This window comes from Ornithodoros turicata, chromosome 3, assembly GCF_037126465.1.
Source record: "Ornithodoros turicata isolate Travis chromosome 3, ASM3712646v1, whole genome shotgun sequence".
Classification (NCBI taxonomy): domain Eukaryota; kingdom Metazoa; phylum Arthropoda; class Arachnida; order Ixodida; family Argasidae; genus Ornithodoros; species Ornithodoros turicata.
In genome coordinates this window covers 53,455,100-53,474,888 of record NC_088203.1, presented here as the reverse complement: position 1 = coordinate 53,474,888, position 19,789 = coordinate 53,455,100, and the positions used below count along the sequence as shown (strand labels likewise).

The following is a 19,789-nucleotide window of genomic DNA, read 5'->3' as shown; positions in this document are numbered from 1 at the left end:
ACGTGTTTGAAATTCAAACTTACAGATTAAAATGGCTTCTATGGCTGCACGTAGAGAAACAGATACTCCTTGAACGATGCGACAGCACCAGAGGACACGTGTTTCGCCGTGTTTGCGGCTCGTCGGCCCTGGGTAGCTGCGCATCGTTCGGGATTGGCAAACCAGGGGTCACTCAGCGAGCGATATACACCTGGGAGGGTGACTGAGCACTCCTCAATGCCACAGTGCAAGCCAGTGAATTATAAAAAAAGGTGGAAAAGCCATTAAAAAAATAGGTGCTAGACGTGTTTGAAATTCAAACTTACAGATTAAAATGGCTTCTATGGCTGCACGTAGAGAAACAGATACTCCTTGAACGATGCGACAGCACCAGAGGACACGTGTTTCGCCGTGTTTGCGGCTCGTCGGCCCTGGGTAGCTGCGCATCGTTCGGGATTGGCAAACCAGGGGTCACTCAGCGAGCGATATACACCTGGGAGGGTGACTGAGCACTCCTCAATGCCACAGTGCAAGCCAGTGAATTATGAAAAAAGGTGGAAAAGCCATTAAAAAAATAGGTGCTAGACGTGTTTGAAATTCAAACTTACAGATTAAAATGGCTTCTATGGCTGCACGTAGAGAAACAGATACTCCTTGAACGATGCGACAGCACCAGAGGACACGTGTTTCGCCGTGTTTGCGGCTCGTCGGCACTGGGTAGCTGCGCATCGTTCGGGATTGGCAAACCAGGGGTCACTCAGCGAGCGATATACACCTGGGAGGGTGACTGAGCACTCCTCAATGCCACAGTGCAAGCCAGTGAATTATAAAAAGGGGGGAAAAGCCATTAAAAAAATAGGGGCTAGACGTGTTTGAAATTCAAACTTACAGATTAAAATGGCTTCTATGGCTGCACGTAGAGAAACAGATACTCCTTGAACGATGCGACAGCACCAGAGGACACGTGTTTCGCCGTGTTTGCGGCTCGTCGGCACTGGGTAGCTGCGCATCGTTCGGGATTGGCAAACCAGGGGTCACTCAGCGAGCGATATACACCTGGGAGGGTGACTGAGCACTCCTCAATGCCACAGTGCAAGCCAGTGAATTATAAAAAGGGGGGAAAAGCCATTAAAAAAATAGGGGCTAGACGTGTTTGAAATTCAAACTTACAGATTAAAATGGCTTCTATGGCTGCACGTAGAGAAACAGATACTCCTTGAACGATGCGACAGCACCAGAGGACACGTGTTTCGCCGTGTTTGCGGCTCGTCGGCACTGGGTAGCTGCGCATCGTTCGGGATTGGCAAACCAGGGGTCACTCAGCGAGCGATATACACCTGGGAGGGTGACTGAGCACTCCTCAATGCCACAGTGCAAGCCAGTGAATTATAAAAAAGGGGGAAAAGCTATTAAAAAAATAGGTGCTAGACGTGTTTGAATTTCAAACTTACAGATTAAAATGGCTTCTATGGCTGCACGTAGAGAAACAGATACTCCTTGAACGATGCGACAGCACCAGAGGACACGTGTTTCGCCGTGTTTGCGGCTCGTCGGCACTGGGTAGCTGCGCATCGTTCGGGATTGGCAAACCAGGGGTCACTCAGCGAGCGATATACACCTGGGAGGGTGACTGAGCACTCCTCAATGCCACAGTGCAAGCCAGTGAATTATAAAAAGGGGGGAAAAGCCATTAAAAAATAGGTGCTAGACGTGTTTGAAATTCAAACTTACAGATTAAAATGGCTTCTATGGCTGCACGTAGAGAAACAGATACTCCTTGAACGATGCGACAGCACCAGAGGACACGTGTTTCGCCGTGTTTGCGGCTCGTCGGCCCTGGGTAGCCGCGCATCGTTCGGGATTGGCAAACCAGGGGTCACTCAGCGAGCGATATACACCTGGGAGGGTGACTGAGCACTCCTCAATGCCACAGTGCAAGCCAGTGAATTATAAAAAAAGGTGGAAAAGCCATTAAAAAAATAGGTGCTAGACGTGTTTGAAATTCAAACTTACAGATTAAAATGGCTTCTATGGCTGCACGTAGAGAAACAGATACTCCTTGAACGATGCGACAGCACCAGAGGACACGTGTTTCGCCGTGTTTGCGGCTCGTCGGCCCTGGGTAGCTGCGCATCGTTCGGGATTGGCAAACCAGGGGTCACTCAGCGAGCGATATACACCTGGGAGGGTGACTGAGCACTCCTCAATGCCACAGTGCAAGCCAGTGAATTATAAAAAAAGGTGGAAAAGCCATTAAAAAAATAGGTGCTAGACGTGTTTGAAATTCAAACTTACAGATTAAAATGGCTTCTATGGCTGCACGTAGAGAAACAGATACTCCTTGAACGATGCGACAGCACCAGAGGACACGTGTTTCGCCGTGTTTGCGGCTCGTCGGCCCTGGGTAGCTGCGCATCGTTCGGGATTGGCAAACCAGGGGTCACTCAGCGAGCGATATACACCTGGGAGGGTGACTGAGCACTCCTCAATGCCACAGTGCAAGCCAGTGAATTATGAAAAAAGGTGGAAAAGCCATTAAAAAAATAGGTGCTAGACGTGTTTGAAATTCAAACTTACAGATTAAAATGGCTTCTATGGCTGCACGTAGAGAAACAGATACTCCTTGAACGATGCGACAGCACCAGAGGACACGTGTTTCGCCGTGTTTGCGGCTCGTCGGCACTGGGTAGCTGCGCATCGTTCGGGATTGGCAAACCAGGGGTCACTCAGCGAGCGATATACACCTGGGAGGGTGACTGAGCACTCCTCAATGCCACAGTGCAAGCCAGTGAATTATAAAAAGGGGGGAAAAGCCATTAAAAAAATAGGGGCTAGACGTGTTTGAAATTCAAACTTACAGATTAAAATGGCTTCTATGGCTGCACGTAGAGAAACAGATACTCCTTGAACGATGCGACAGCACCAGAGGACACGTGTTTCGCCGTGTTTGCGGCTCGTCGGCACTGGGTAGCTGCGCATCGTTCGGGATTGGCAAACCAGGGGTCACTCAGCGAGCGATATACACCTGGGAGGGTGACTGAGCACTCCTCAATGCCACAGTGCAAGCCAGTGAATTATAAAAAGGGGGGAAAAGCCATTAAAAAAATAGGGGCTAGACGTGTTTGAAATTCAAACTTACAGATTAAAATGGCTTCTATGGCTGCACGTAGAGAAACAGATACTCCTTGAACGATGCGACAGCACCAGAGGACACGTGTTTCGCCGTGTTTGCGGCTCGTCGGCACTGGGTAGCTGCGCATCGTTCGGGATTGGCAAACCAGGGGTCACTCAGCGAGCGATATACACCTGGGAGGGTGACTGAGCACTCCTCAATGCCACAGTGCAAGCCAGTGAATTATAAAAAAGGGGGAAAAGCTATTAAAAAAATAGGTGCTAGACGTGTTTGAATTTCAAACTTACAGATTAAAATGGCTTCTATGGCTGCACGTAGAGAAACAGATACTCCTTGAACGATGCGACAGCACCAGAGGACACGTGTTTCGCCGTGTTTGCGGCTCGTCGGCACTGGGTAGCTGCGCATCGTTCGGGATTGGCAAACCAGGGGTCACTCAGCGAGCGATATACACCTGGGAGGGTGACTGAGCACTCCTCAATGCCACAGTGCAAGCCAGTGAATTATAAAAAGGGGGGAAAAGCCATTAAAAAATAGGTGCTAGACGTGTTTGAAATTCAAACTTACAGATTAAAATGGCTTCTATGGCTGCACGTAGAGAAACAGATACTCCTTGAACGATGCGACAGCACCAGAGGACACGTGTTTCGCCGTGTTTGCGGCTCGTCGGCCCTGGGTAGCTGCGCATCGTTCGGGATTGGCAAACCAGGGGTCACTCAGCGAGCGATATACACCTGGGAGGGTGACTGAGCACTCCTCAATGCCACAGTGCAAGCCAGTGAATTATAAAAAAAGGTGGAAAAGCCATTAAAAAAATAGGTGCTAGACGTGTTTGAAATTCAAACTTACAGATTAAAATGGCTTCTATGGCTGCACGTAGAGAAACAGATACTCCTTGAACGATGCGACAGCACCAGAGGACACGTGTTTCGCCGTGTTTGCGGCTCGTCGGCCCTGGGTAGCTGCGCATCGTTCGGGATTGGCAAACCAGGGGTCACTCAGCGAGCGATATACACCTGGGAGGGTGACTGAGCACTCCTCAATGCCACAGTGCAAGCCAGTTAATTATAAAAAGGGGGGAAAAGCCATTAAAAAAATAGGTGCTAGACGTGTTTGAAATTCAAACTTACAGATTAAAATGGCTTCTATGGCTGCACGTAGAGAAACAGATACTCCTTGAACGATGCGACAGCACCAGAGGACACGTGTTTCGCCGTGTTTGCGGCTCGTCGGCCCTGGGTAGCTGCGCATCGTTCGGGATTGGCAAACCAGGGGTCACTCAGCGAGCGATATACACCTGGGAGGGTGACTGAGCACTCCTCAATGCCACAGTGCAAGCCAGTGAATTATAAAAAAAGGTGGAAAAGCCATTAAAAAAATAGGTGCTAGACGTGTTTGAAATTCAAACTTACAGATTAAAATGGCTTCTATGGCTGCACGTAGAGAAACAGATACTCCTTGAACGATGCGACAGCACCAGAGGACACGTGTTTCGCCGTGTTTGCGGCTCGTCGGCCCTGGGTAGCTGCGCATCGTTCGGGATTGGCAAACCAGGGGTCACTCAGCGAGCGATATACACCTGGGAGGGTGACTGAGCACTCCTCAATGCCACAGTGCAAGCCAGTGAATTATAAAAAAAGGTGGAAAAGCCATTAAAAAAATAGGTGCTAGACGTGTTTGAAATTCAAACTTACAGATTAAAATGGCTTCTATGGCTGCACGTAGAGAAACAGATACTCCTTGAACGATGCGACAGCACCAGAGGACACGTGTTTCGCCGTGTTTGCGGCTCGTCGGCACTGGGTAGCTGCGCATCGTTCGGGATTGGCAAACCAGGGGTCACTCAGCCAGCGATATACACCTGGGAGGGTGACTGAGCACTCCTCAATGCCACAGTGCAAGCCAGTTAATTATAAAAAGGGGGGAAAAGCCATTAAAAAAATAGGTGCTAGACGTGTTTGAAATTCAAACTTACAGATTAAAATGGCTTCTATGGCTGCACGTAGAGAAACAGATACTCCTTGAACGATGCGACAGCACCAGAGGACACGTGTTTCGCCGTGTTTGCGGCTCGTCGGCCCTGGGTAGCTGCGCATCGTTCGGGATTGGCAAACCAGGGGTCACTCAGCGAGCGATATACACCTGGGAGGGTGACTGAGCACTCCTCAATGCCACAGTGCAAGCCAGTGAATTATAAAAAGGGGGGAAAAGCCATTAAAAAATAGGTGCTAGACGTGTTTGAAATTCAAACTTACAGATTAAAATGGCTTCTATGGCTGCACGTAGAGAAACAGATACTCCTTGAACGATGCGACAGCACCAGAGGACACGTGTTTCGCCGTGTTTGCGGCTCGTCGGCACTGGGTAGCTGCGCATCGTTCGGGATTGGCAAACCAGGGGTCACTCAGCGAGCGATATACACCTGGGAGGGTGACTGAGCACTCCTCAATGCCACAGTGCAAGCCAGTGAATTATAAAAAGGGGGGAAAAGCCATTAAAAAAATAGGGGCTAGACGTGTTTGAAATTCAAACTTACAGATTAAAATGGCTTCTATGGCTGCACGTAGAGAAACAGATACTCCTTGAACGATGCGACAGCACCAGAGGACACGTGTTTCGCCGTGTTTGCGGCTCGTCGGCACTGGGTAGCTGCGCATCGTTCGGGATTGGCAAACCAGGGGTCACTCAGCGAGCGATATACACCTGGGAGGGTGACTGAGCACTCCTCAATGCCACAGTGCAAGCCAGTGAATTATAAAAAGGGGGGAAAAGCCATTAAAAAAATAGGGGCTAGACGTGTTTGAAATTCAAACTTACAGATTAAAATGGCTTCTATGGCTGCACGTAGAGAAACAGATACTCCTTGAACGATGCGACAGCACCAGAGGACACGTGTTTCGCCGTGTTTGCGGCTCGTCGGCACTGGGTAGCTGCGCATCGTTCGGGATTGGCAAACCAGGGGTCACTCAGCCAGCGATATACACCTGGGAGGGTGACTGAGCACTCCTCAATGCCACAGTGCAAGCCAGTGAATTATAAAAAGGGGGGAAAAGCCATTAAAAAAATAGGGGCTAGACGTGTTTGAAATTCAAACTTACAGATTAAAATGGCTTCTATGGCTGCACGTAGAGAAACAGATACTCCTTGAACGATGCGACAGCACCAGAGGACACGTGTTTCGCCGTGTTTGCGGCTCGTCGGCACTGGGTAGCTGCGCATCGTTCGGGATTGGCAAACCAGGGGTCACTCAGCGAGCGATATACACCTAGGAGGGTGACTGAGCACTCCTCAATGCCACAGTGCAAGCCAGTGAATTATAAAAAAGGGGGAAAAGCTATTAAAAAAATAGGTGCTAGACGTGTTTGAATTTCAAACTTACAGATTAAAATGGCTTCTATGGCTGCACGTAGAGAAACAGATACTCCTTGAACGATGCGACAGCACCAGAGGACACGTGTTTCGCCGTGTTTGCGGCTCGTCGGCACTGGGTAGCTGCGCATCGTTCGGGATTGGCAAACCAGGGGTCACTCAGCGAGCGATATACACCTGGGAGGGTGACTGAGCACTCCTCAATGCCACAGTGCTAGCCAGTGAATTATAAAAAGGGGGGGAAAAGCCATTAAAAAAATAGGGGCTAGACGTGTTTGAAATTCAAACTTACAGATTAAAATGGCTTCTATGGCTGCACGTAGAGAAACAGATACTCCTTGAACGATGCGACAGCACCAGAGGACACGTGTTTCGCCGTGTTTGCGGCTCGTCGGCACTGGGTAGCTGCGCATCGTTCGGGATTGGCAAACCAGGGGTCACTCAGCGAGCGATATACACCTGGGAGGGTGACTGAGCACTCCTCAATGCCACAGTGCAAGCCAGTGAATTATAAAAAAGGGGGAAAAGCCATTAAAAAAATAGGTGCTAGACATGTTTGAAATTCAAACTTACAGATTAAAATGGCTTCTATGGCTGCACGTAGAGAAACAGATACTCATTGAACGATGCGACAGCACCAGAGGACACGTGTTTCGCCGTGTTTGTGGCTCGTCGGCCCTGGGTAGCTGCGCATCGTTCTGGATTGGCAAACCAGGGGTCACTCAGCGAGCGATATACACCTGGGAGGGTGACTGAGCACTCCTCAATGCCACAGTGCAAGCCAGTGAATTATAAAGAGGGGGGAAAGCCATTAAACAAATAAGTAAATGATGCTAGACATGTTTGAAATTCAAACTTACAGATTAAAATGGCTTCTATGGCTGTACGTAGAGAAACAGATACTCATTGAACGATGCGACAGCACCAGAGGACACGTGTTTCGCCGTGTTTGCGGCTCGTCGGCCCTGGGTAGCTGCGCATCGTTCTGGATTGGCAAACCAGGGGTCACTCAGCGAGCGATATACACCTGGGAGGGTGACTGAGCACTCCTCAATGCCACAGTGCAAGCCAGTGAATTATAAAGAGGGGGGAAAGCCATTAAAAAAATAAGTAAATGATGCTAGACATGTTTGAAATTCAAACTTACAGATTAAAATGGCTTCTATGGCTGCACGTAGAGAAACAGATACTCATTGAACGATGCGACAGCACCAGAGGACACGTGTTTCGCCGTGTTTGCGGCTCGTCGGCCCTGGGTAGCTGCGCATCGTTCTGGATTGGCAAACCAGGGGTCACTCAGCGAGCAATATAAACCTGGGAGGGTGACTGAGCACTCCTCAATGCCACAGTGCAAGCCAGTGAATTATAAAGAGGGGGGAAAGCCATTAAAAAAATAAGTAAATGATGCTAGACATGTTTGAAATTCAAACTTACAGATTAAAATGGCTTCTATGGCTGCACGTAGAGAAACAGATACTCATTGAATACTCATGAGTATCTGTTTCTCTACGTGCAGCCATAGAAGCCATTTTAATCTGTAAGTTTGAATTTCAAACATGTCTAGCATCATTTACTTATTTTTTTAATGGCTTTCCCCCCTCTTTATATATATATATATATATATATATATATATATAAGCAGGAAAAATCAGAAGACGACAAAGAGCTTACAGGAAAACAGAAAGGGGAGTTTATTTACACATAGGGATAGGGGTCGACGTTTCGGCAGTCAGCGCTGCCTCCGACGGGACAGGGGTTTGGTGACAAAAACATGCTTTGTACAGGGTGTCCCAGAAAACGTGTCATCGAATTATATTAAAAAAACTACGCCACCTAGAATGATGCGGTCAACGGCATTTGTCCGTACTGGGTTTTTGCCAACTCCTGATGTGAATGTCATGTATCGTAAGTTTAACTATGTAAATATTTACGAACTGAACTCGGAAATTTGCCAAGTAAAGGTCACTTTTTTACCCCACCAATTTGAAGAGCGTGCCGAATTCACTCATGTTCATGATAATGTTCTACCCCAGTACGTTCACAGCGTGGTCTCCAGTGGACGGCACTCCGTGAGCGTGTGGGGCGCCCTTTCGCACCGGGGGTACCTACATCAGTACCTAGATTAACTGGCCTAACGAGCGTGATCTAAATTTCTAAAGTAATTATTTGGGCTGGTTCGGTGTGTCCTTGGCGATGCTTGTTATAAATCATGCTAAAAACGCATACACCTATCTAAAATAACGGCTGTGATCCTACGGGACCATTTCTTTCTACCATGCGAGTAGATCTTTTCCGGGACCGTTCTTTCTGGAACAATTTTTGTCCAGAACGCAGCATGGGAGATTATACATGGTTGTGAAACTCACATCGCTTCTTATTGAAATATGAGCTGTGAAACGTGCAGTAGCACAAGACCCATCTTTGCATTGCAGTGACGGTCTAAGTTTCGGAATACAAAACGTAACGTAATTAAGAATCGAACGGCAGGAGGTCCGTGAAATACGGTTAGAATACGTCAATATACTTGCGCCTTACAAAATTGTGTGATGACAAACAACGATCAACGCTTGCTGCGCAATAAATACTCACACTCTCGGTTGCCTCCCATTGTTTTCTATGGGCACACATACCGTTTTAGGACCCACCAACATGGCGGCCCGAATGCGTGCTTCTCCCACACGGGACCCTCTCCTATGCGCGATCCAGCCTTTATAGACACTTTCGTCGGCTTCGCGCTGTCAGGGGGCGCCAGCGCGTGTCCACTGGATGTGCTCCCTGAAAAACTTCCGGTTTTGAAGATAGTCTTCTGTTATTGAGGGCTCATTAAGCTTCCGCAGAGATGTTCTGCGGATACAAGTCGCCTTCTGTTCAACGTTCCCGACGTGGGCCGTGTTGCGTTGTGCCCGGGTGCCCGTCTGCGCTCTGCGACGAACCTACTGTCCAAAGTACGGACATTTAGATTCCCGACTGACATAGAAAGAAGAGCCGCATGGGCCACTGCAGTGCGACGGGATAACTGGCAGCCTCCTCAGAGCTCACAGGTATATTCTGCTTACTCTATTCAAGGTAAGTTACTCCAAACTTACCTTGAACCTGTAGTACCTTGTACCTTCGTTCTTGAACTAAGTTTCTAACAACGAGTATGAGGAGCTTTGAGCATGCATGATAGGGCCAACGTTCTTAACGTAGCGCACGCAAAAAAGAAAAGAAAAAATGATTAGCACGAAAAGCCAATGCTTTTGATATTTATTTGTGTAATTATCAAGTAATTTAGCTGCATATGTCTTTTCCACATAGTTTTCGTTGCATACGAGTCATCTGCTGAATGCTGCTTCAGCCAAACAATTTCGACTGAGAGTTCATGGTGACAACATTATGAAAGACTAGATGGCGCAGCTGTTATCAAGTGTTGTGCTATAGTATGCATTCATGTATTTTCAGGTCGGCCATCCCCTGACCCAACGCATCCAGACTATGTTCCTTCCTTGTTTTCATACCGTACGCAAGGGAACTTGGTGCAAAACTAGAAAGATACCAACGTGCCCAAAAGAAACAATCTGAACGGGAACCTCAGATAGGTGATGCTGGCCCTTCCACAGCCCCCAACGATCAGGAGGAGGGTGCAGTGATGACGGCTAATGATGTGTCTAATGGCAGCACGCAGACGACTTTGATAGCAGAGGACATCTCCAGCCTGCTCTTGGGAATGCAGAGTTAAAGGGTATACTTAAGTGTGTCGAACAGGAGCTGATGTTCACGAAGGAGAGGGTCAGTGAACTAGAAGAACCGAAGCAGTCTCCTATAAGTGCCGAAGTTAATCGGGTCATGGTGATGCAGTCAGACAAGACTGTCAAGTTCTACACAGGCCTGGTGTCTACAACAATGAACACTGCGCCGTTGTAGTTTTTACTGTCTGTCTGGAAGCCCATACTCGGGACAGGTCTCGACGCAGAGCACCAATTATTACTGGTGCGGCTTAGCCTCCTTACACGCGACGTGGCATGTCGGTTTGGTATTTCTTCAAGCAGCTTCAGTACAGTATTGCATCGCTGGCTCAATATCCTGGCTGTGAACTTGAAGAAGTTTCTCACTTGGCCATCAAGTTGGTCTATCGAAGCCCACCGCCCTGAAGCTTTGAATGACTCGTTATTCAACAATGGCAGGGACCAATTGACTGTACAGAAATATTCATAGAGCGACCCACAGCGATGACTTCCAGGAGCCAAACCTTCTCGAGCTATAAACTGCACAATACGATCAAACTTTTCGTTGTTGTGTCCCCCTCAGGAGCAATAACGTTTGTATCCAAAGGCTGAGGTGGCAGAGTCTCGGACAAGGAGCTGACTCTACACAGCGGCCTGCTCAACATGGTCAAAGAAGGCGATGTCTTCCATGTGGTCAGGGGCTTTCAGAGTGAAGAAATGTTTGCTGCGTGGGGTGCAAGACTTCTGATGCCTTCGCTAAAAAAAGAAAAAGAAAAACGCAACCAGCTGCCTGTAGCAGAGGTCACCACATCTAGGAAGCTTTCCAAAGGTGCTATCCAAAAAGCTATCGAACGATCCAAAAGTTAAAAGTGTTCAGGTTGTTTCAAACAGTACTGCCTTTGAGCTTTGTGAAAAGAGCAAGTGACAGAGATTATCCAACTATTGATAGGCTTGCCGTGGTATGGAGTGGCCTTGTGAATCTGCAGACCCCTATATGTAACAGCCACAAAGAAGACAGTTCATAATTTATAGAATTAAATAGCTTGCTCTACCAGTCGGAAAGGACACCGAACATCAAGCACAGAACTGCAGCATGTGTTGGAGGTACATGATGTTTGATAAACGTGGAGCTTTATTGTACTTTATTCTTGCTACGTTGTGTCATGAGCAACAAAGTCTGAAATTAAACTTGCCATATAATAGCCATTTTCTATTATGTTTTTCTAAAACAGTTAAGGAAGCAGGTTTCGCAGGATTCTCATCGCGGGTTCCTTGACAGGGTTTCTTCTCTTTTTTTGTTTCCCGTATCGATGAACCAGGTTTGGTCAGACATTACACTAAAAGCAATAAAACCCAGTGTAAGAGGATATCTAAAAAGTCGGACGACGACAGCAGTATGCTGCTGTTGTACATTCCTGCTATATTCCCCTGTACTCTGTTTCACAATTTTTAATGCAATATATTTTTCTGTGAGATTTTTACAATGTTCACCAACACAAACTTCGCACAACTGATAATAGCTGAAACTGCTTATATTGTCCATCTGAGCATGTGGACCTGCAAAAGCTATAAATAACCTTACCTAACCACATATCAAAATGTTTGGCTATGCTACATGTCATGCACATTACGCGTAGAGCCTTAAAATTGCAAACTTGAGTCGGGAAGTAAATACCGTGTGTAACCCTGAAAAGTCAGGCCCTACATATCACAGACAAAAAGTATGTGCAACGGACATGCTAAAATGACTAGTGGCTCAGTACTGGTCTTAACAATACTGCAGCATAGGAAAAACATGTTACTAAAAGTGACTAATCACAGTTGGTTTGTGGTACCTTGCACTGTAAACTTTTTCACACCTTTAAAGGTGTGCGCTATGCACATTCAATCTGGTTGCGTAACATTGTATCTCCAGGATGATATTTTACAAAATTCGGAAAGCATTACTAAAGATCAAGTGTCTCAAGTGTCTCTCACGTGCAAATCTTGCTTTCATTATGTCTTGGATATCGTAGGTACGAGCTAATGCATATATGCATCGCTATCGATAATCGAGCACGCGCAAGTGCCTACAATACTGTTGAACAATGTTGAGATGTTGCAAGACTGAATTTTTGGAGGACATACAACACTCGAGTAAAGAAAATTTGTGCGAAACCGTGCTCCATTATGATGTTACCAAAATTACACCTAAAAAGGCGTGCGCCATGAACGCTATTACACCTTTAAAGGTGTGAAAAGATTTAGAGTGTGCACTAGTAAAACCCTTCTGTACAGATAGCTAAAGATATTTATTAAAATACTAAAAAATAATCCTTCAGTTAATGGGCTCTATGTCGTCATACTGGCATAAAGTCGCGGATGTAATCACTATGTACACTAGTCGATGTTGCTGATGTCTCGGTATTTAGCACACATCCATGACTTTCGTGTGCGTGTAAGTTTTACACACCTCAAATGAAAGGTGACCTCGCATAGCAAACATTCAGCAATACGGCCAGACCTCGCACCATGACAGTGGCATGTTCTTTTAGCACTTTCTATTTGCTTGAGAACACGCCTAGCCTGCATTTCAGGAGAGATGTGACTGGTAAAGAACTGATTTGCTCTGAGTTCAGTGCATGACCAAAAGACTTCATTGAAGCGTATGACCTCAACTGTCATAGAATACCCTGTGAACACAACCAAGTATGCAGGACAGAGTTTGGTGACAGCCATTTGGGCTTGAACTTGAGCGTAGTAGGCATGGTTTTGCCTCAGCTTCAGGTCATCATTTAAGTAAGGTAAATGCCACAATGTGTTAGCTAGTGAAGCGTTCTTCATTGATGCAGGGCACTTCACTTCAAGCACTGCATTGTCACAACAAACACCTGACACGAGTGCGTCTGGAGATGCTGCTAGGAAAGCCAGCCTTTCTATTCTAAACAAACCACACTCACTTATTTGGAAGTCTATATGTTTCAATGACTCATGCACAGCAAATGCCTGGTTTGCTTTCGGCTCTATTTCACAGCCCCACTGAAAGTTTGAGAGACGTGGCTCTTTTATGTACACCAGAATATGTGCCACAAGTCCATCGGCACCACTCTTGCATGCAGCTACAAGATCCAGTATGGATGCTGTTATCCTGCCCCTCCATTCTTGCATCCATTTTGTCGATTTTGATTGCCCATGCCCTTACAAAAAAATTTTTGTCCATCCTATAGAATTTCCAAAGGAAAAAGTACAAAGGGTGTATAGACAGTCAATGGACATCCTTTTGAATTTATTTGGGCAAAACTTTGGCATTTCTTTGGACTTTATTTGGCTATTTGGTACGGACTTCCTTTAGACAGATGTCAAAAGAATGTCTTTGGAGGCCATGCTATAGACGTTCAATAGGTTTTCTTATGCCTACAGTTTGTTTCTCTTTTGACATTCATTTGCCAAATAGTTGACTTCTTTTTGAAATGTTATGACCCAGACTACATCCCCGCCCACTCGGAAGCAGCATGCAAGAACACAGTCTCCTGTAGTTGCAAAGATTTTATTTAATCACTTCATTTTCGATAGCATTGATGCAAGACTTTCCTTGATCTCCCTCAAGCTTGTCGTCGTTTTCTTGCATGTGTATGCTGGAAAAGAAGCGTAGACATTTGCCAATTATCATCGTGCCCATTTTGAAAGATGCGTAGCCCTTGAGCAAACAGATGTTGCTGCCAATGGCGCTGCACAAGAATGCCAATCCAGCAATCCAAATTGCAGGGAGGAAACTGCACAATACAATAAACAGGATAAGCAGCATGAACAAAGACATTTGGAACTTGCTCATCACAGGAAAAGCACCAGGATGGGCTTTACATCCTGGCATAACTCTAACATAATCATCTTTCTAGCCCCAGTGTCCAATAGCATAAAACAGGGTACCAACAGGCAGCAGTTTGATGCTGGGGCACTAAGTTACTGCGTTGACACACTGTCTGTTCCACACCATACGGTCACACTGGGGGCATTAATAGGGTGGAAGGACAACGGAACAAGGACAAAGGGACTGAACACACACACACGAATTCTCAGATGCAGCAAGGTTTATTGGCACACTGTTCCTTATACTATACGTAGACCCTGAAGTTTTAGGGTTAAACCCAATTTCTCCCCGAATTTGCACCCCAAATCGAGGTTCACCACTTTAAGGTTAAACCAGATTTCTAACCACCAAAACTGCACATAAGCAAGGCACCTCATGGCAATGACATACTATTTTTTCTCGAAATACGGAGTGGATATCAACTTTTGACACTCTGGATGAACTGTCCAACGAACGTTTACTCTACAATAGAGCCCGATTTCTCCCCGAATTCAGTCCGATGGTAATTTTTCTGCACAAATTTGCATGAATTTTCGACATCAAGTGATTAACCTGATTCTTACCCCCCAAATTCGGAAAAAATAAAACCTGAAAACTTCAGGGTCTAACTATACGTAAGAACCTCTGAATGGTAGGGAGAGGGACAAAGCAGGCTTATTTAGAGTGTGACCGCGAGCAGCTATCTCCAGAGATTTTATGAGGAACTGTTGCCACAGGTTCCTCTCTTTCCACAAAACCTCAGTTTCCGCGAAAATAGGCTTGCACCCATGTCATTCACGTAAGTGCCCGACAAGATCACCAGACAACCAGTCTTTCTTGGCATTGGCGTCATGTTCCCGGAGGTGATCATTCAAAGCAGCAGCCCATGTGGCTTACATTGCATAATCTGCATAGGGGAGGCACACAGTACACAACCCCTTTACAGCATGTCACGGAAGGGTTTCTGTGATTAACAGAACAATTGCCAAAAATGGAGGAAGTGAAAGGTGCAAGACTACTTAGTTTGAACATGTTGGTGAAAACAATGTTTGTGCCAAAATTCTTAGCGACAGCTAGTATGTTGTGAAAGACAGAATGATAGCACGGGATAGCAACAGTGCGACCAGAGGGGGAAACATTCAACTGTTGTTCCAGAGAGTTTTGAGGGATGATCGTAAACAACAGCCATAAGGTTCATGTAGCAACCAGCGTGCAACAATCTGGAATACTGACGTTGCAGACTGGAACCGATGGAATGAACACAGCTTTTAGAAGTGGCCACTTGAAGAAGTGCCATACAGGCCTTATTGGTGTTGCGTAAGATAATCCCTCAAAACTCTGGAACAACAGTCCAGCGTTTCCCCCTCTGGCCGCACTGTTGCTATCCCCTACTATTATTCTCTCTTATATTCTGTCTTTCACAACATACTAGCTATCGCCAAGAATTTTGGCATAAACATTGTTTTCACCAATGTGTTCAAACTAATTAAACTGACACCTTTCACTTCCTCCATTTCTGGCAACTGTTACTGTTAATCACAGAAACACTTCCGTGACATGCTGTAAAGGGGTTGCGTACCGTGTGCTTTCCCTATGCAGATTATGCTATGTAAACCATACGGCTTACATAGCATAATTAGGGCCTGACTTTTTCGGGTTTTATTTTTGGCCAAATTCGGGGGGTAAATATCGGGTGATATTTTTCATTCGAAACTTCGGGTGTATTCGGGTTAAATCCCGTGACAGCATATCCTGTCGTCAGGAATTCGGGTGTATTCGGGTGATTTTTTTTGTTTAATAAAAATTTGTCTTAACATGGAACTAATGTTTAGCGATGTTATCAAACTTTACCTTAATGCACACTTATGAGTGTGCCACGCGACCCGGATGTTTTCGGGTAGGTTCGGGTTAAACCCTAATTTTACAGATTTCGTTCGGGGGGTAAATATCGGGCGGATACGGGTTTAACCCTAAAAGGTCAGGCCCTAAGCATAATCTAATGCTATCGTAATCTCTGTCTATCGTAATCGTAATCTCTGGAGTTAGCCGCTTGCGGTCGCACTGTATATATGCCTACTTTTGTCCCTCTCCTTTCCATTCGGAGGTTCTTGCGTATATAAGGAATGCTGTGTCTAATAAACCTTGCTGCGCCTGAGAATTTGTGTGTGTTCCGTCTCTTCGTCCTTGTATCGGGTATTTGCTGTTCGGCATGCATCAGCTTGTCTGCATCACCTCCCTTCTTTCGATAATCTTACAAAGGAAATGTGCTCACCAAGGACTGCCTCACGACGTGTCTCCTCCACGGCAGGCTTCACGGGTGCTCCCTTGTGGGCATTGCATGGCCTCCCGTAGAGGGTCCGCCCCACCATTTCTTCGGGCAAAAATACTGCCCGCATAAGGGAACGGGCCAACCTGCATACCCAAAAGACACATGAACGATACAGAAGGACTAGGCACATGCTTAAAAAATATGAAACAAGTTGTGCAACTGTACCTGGTCCCGTCCCCTTTGCTACTTCTTTCAATCCTATGAAGGACTCCTGCATCTAGGCAAACACCCAAACCAATGTCCACCTGCATAGAACAATTGTCAATTGACTTTAGAGCAAGCATGACATATGAATCCTTCCAACTGAATTGTTAAAATTGAGCAGCAGCTAAATGGAGCTCATCATATCTCAAACCATGCAAACTGGGAAATCAACTTCTGTGTGGCTTCTTTAACAGAGATACAGACGCAGCATACACAACACAGGCAAGGAATAGACCTAGACAATCCTTACGTGAACGAAAACTGCTGGCACGTCTAACCTGATTTTCCCTCATGAACGAAGCTGCATACACAGCTAAGATAACAGACCATCACATGAACAGAAACCGCGGGCAGGTCTAGCCCGACCGGCTATTATGTGAACGAAAGCTATGCACTTAACCCTATTAGTGGCTAGCCTTACCGGAACAGCAACCTGGAAAGGGAGATTGTTACCTTTGGTGCTGTATTGACGACAGCATTATTCTGGGTGGAAGCCGTCTGGATGATGCTCTCCATGTGGTCCACCATGTTTGACATTGCTGAAAGTGAATACCGACTGAAATGTTGCAATGCCGAATAATCGAAAATACGGCAGCTTACCACACTTCTCTTTTGCTCTGCGGAGCTTCTTCATGAGGCGTGCATTGGCGTGTTCCAGCTCTTCTATTTTTCTTTTATTCTCAGCACAGTCCGTACATGCTGCAGCTTCGCTCTCCTGGAAAACCAGTTCGTATTAAGCTTTGCAGCACAGACAATGCACATGGGAAACAGCTGAAGTGTGAAATCCTTCCTCAAACACAACAGTGCACAAGCCTGTACAAATTAAGAGCAACACATGAGCATGTGGCTCACAGACATGACAGCACCATGAAACAAGTTTTGCTGTGTTCGAGATCACCTCCCATACACCCAACTGCCACCTCACGACCACGGCTGGCACAGCACTGATACTGCTGACAGCTACCTCACGTCTTTGTCTACTCCATACCCAATTACGGAGCCAGTAATGACAGGTGGAGCAACTGCTTGCGGTATCAAAGATATGCCGAGCAGCCGTTGTCAGGTGGCCATTCGTGCATGATGGCCCTATCTTGAACCTAGCAAAACCAGTCTCACAGCACTGTCATGTCTGCCTGTCACACACACCCATGTTAGTCTTGGGTGTGTGTGGCAGGTGTGTAGCTTCAATAAAGCTCTCCAAACTTCGTATAAATGAGCAGATCAGATACTCACACGGACACCGCAAATGTCACCCACAAGTTCCAGTGCCTTCAACAACTTTGATCTTTTCCTCTCAAGTTCGTGAGATGTTCCTATTGGAGATGGGAGCACGAAACGATTAGCAAGGTGTAAAATGAATTTAATTTTTAAGCTCATTGAGGAATTCACTGCATTCGCACATGGCACAACTAGCGAGCTGTGTATCCTGTCAGTATCAACAAGACGACGATGCATTATAAAAAAAAAAAAAACAACAACGGTGAACGGCAGTCATCCCATGATGCACATACTATTCCAAACAATAGGAGAAAACAAAAGATGAGTCTAAAACCCAACACGTACACGTCAGTCCTTACACTTAACGATGGGAAGCCTAATGACGCACCTAGTCGCCCTGCATGCACGTACAAGCATTTTGACAAACGTATTCGTGGTTAAAATGAGCGCGAGACCAAATAACATCTTTTCTCATACAGCATGCATTGCACAGGCATTTCGGCAAGCATGTTTACGATAAAATGCACACCACACGGTGTGTGCGCCCACCCAAATCGAATATCATTAAGAAGCACGAACAGCTTTACAATGGCATCAGGACAAATACTATAGGCAAAAGAATGGTTCAGCCATGTGCATGTCAGGCTGAATGCATGCCGTAGTAGTTTAGTCAACTGCCCAAACGCATTAGACGGCGGTGGCTACGCTTCGAAAGCATAAAAAGCATCATTCAGTGGGAGGACTGGACTTACCTGCAGCTACGATAAAAGCCTCCGACGGCTCAGAGTCCTCGCTCCATTTCACGAGGAAGGTCCGTCCTTTCGCCTCGTCGACATAACTTGGGTCGTGTAAAATACTTAAACCGAGGTCGACGTCTTGCAGGCTGTCTATAGGATAGACGTCTAACATATCTAATCCTGGCCATTTTACTAAAATATGCATATTGAACCGAAAAAAGAAAGCCACGTGCGAATCGGTGCAGGTTACGCGAACTGTCAGCTTTCGACTTGTCACATTCAAAATCACGTGAAATCTTATGCTTGGCTTGGCCAGGCTTGGCTGTCCTGCGTAGCCGCGCCGCATAGCCCTAGGACAGCACAGAATCATGCAGATAAGATTATAGCCTCAGATGTATGTTGACCTAATCACAAAAATATTTTTTATTGTAAGTTCCTACAAAAAAGAAAGAAAAATAAGCTCTGAGCGGCCTGGACGCGTCATCGTCTTGCAGTCAAGCCCACCGCGGCGAAGTCCAAGCCGAGTGGCCAAGTCATGAGCCATGTCTGAGCCGTTTATGGTCGTTTGCGGATGTTTGAACTGTTTACCGACCACAGGAGGTGCTTTTGCGGATTTTTTTTCATTTCGACAATCGTCCTATTTCTCAAAAGTGCTTCGGAATCTGAACGCTGTGCAGCTGTGTTAGGATGCATCATCTGCGATCGAGTCCAACCACATAGTAGGATGCCTAAACGACGGTACCGGGACTGGGCATTAAGCCTGGACAGCCCAATCTCGAGGAGCACTAAGCGTCATTGGAAGGACAAAGGCATAGACTTTCAGGATTATTCTGAGAGCTGTGCTCGTGAATTCTCGTCACCGCAGCCTACACAGGCGAGCACATCTAACGCCAGTCGCGCAGAATCGCTTTGCTTGAGCGGCGAACGCCCGGGCGAGACTTTCATTACAGAGGTTGTCCACGACACGGAGGGCATATCAGACACAAATCTTGGTCATGAAAATGTTCAGGCCGGTAATCACACAAATCCGTGTACGATGGGCAGCAGCACGAAGCACAGTGACAGCAACACTTCGATCCCGTTTTCGACGATAACTCGTTCCATCTCCGTCGAAAGCGAGCGGCCTGCTGAGGAAGGAGACACTACCGCATCCGTAAGTTGGCTTCTGCTGTGCTTGCGTTTGCACATGTTTCTAGCTTCAACAGCGGGAACACTAGCTCAAAATGATCAACGCTGAATACATTGAGCTATTAGCACTTCAGTCTGGCCAGCTACACACTTCTCAGTTGG

General features: G+C 46.4%; 2 protein-coding genes across 8 annotated transcripts in view; one reads left to right on the top strand and one right to left on the bottom strand.

The window, feature by feature from the left end:
- Window positions 1-19,789, top strand: part of LOC135388471 (tyrosine-protein kinase SRK2-like) — a 509,896-nt gene that overhangs the window by 472,964 nt on the left and 17,143 nt on the right. Inside the window, exon 11 of one of the 7 annotated variants that reach the window (XM_064618055.1) lies at window positions 9,923-10,133. The exons of the other annotated variants lie outside the window; for them this stretch is intronic. Within the exon in view, the coding sequence (XP_064474125.1) occupies window positions 9,923-10,008 (86 nt within the window). The 3' untranslated portion in view covers window positions 10,009-10,133. Of the gene's footprint in view, window positions 1-9,922; window positions 10,134-19,789 lie in introns of those variants that run through there. 7 annotated transcript variants of the gene reach the window in all.
- Window positions 13,696-18,671, bottom strand: LOC135387677 (uncharacterized). Its single transcript, XM_064616779.1, has 7 exons — window positions 18,515-18,671; window positions 17,778-17,857; window positions 17,145-17,259; window positions 16,998-17,083; window positions 16,506-16,585; window positions 16,284-16,423; window positions 13,696-13,937 (listed from the first exon to the last, which is right to left on the bottom strand). Exons 1-7 carry the CDS (start codon window positions 18,669-18,671, stop codon window positions 13,831-13,833), a joined length of 765 nt encoding a protein of 254 aa, XP_064472849.1. The 3' UTR covers window positions 13,696-13,830.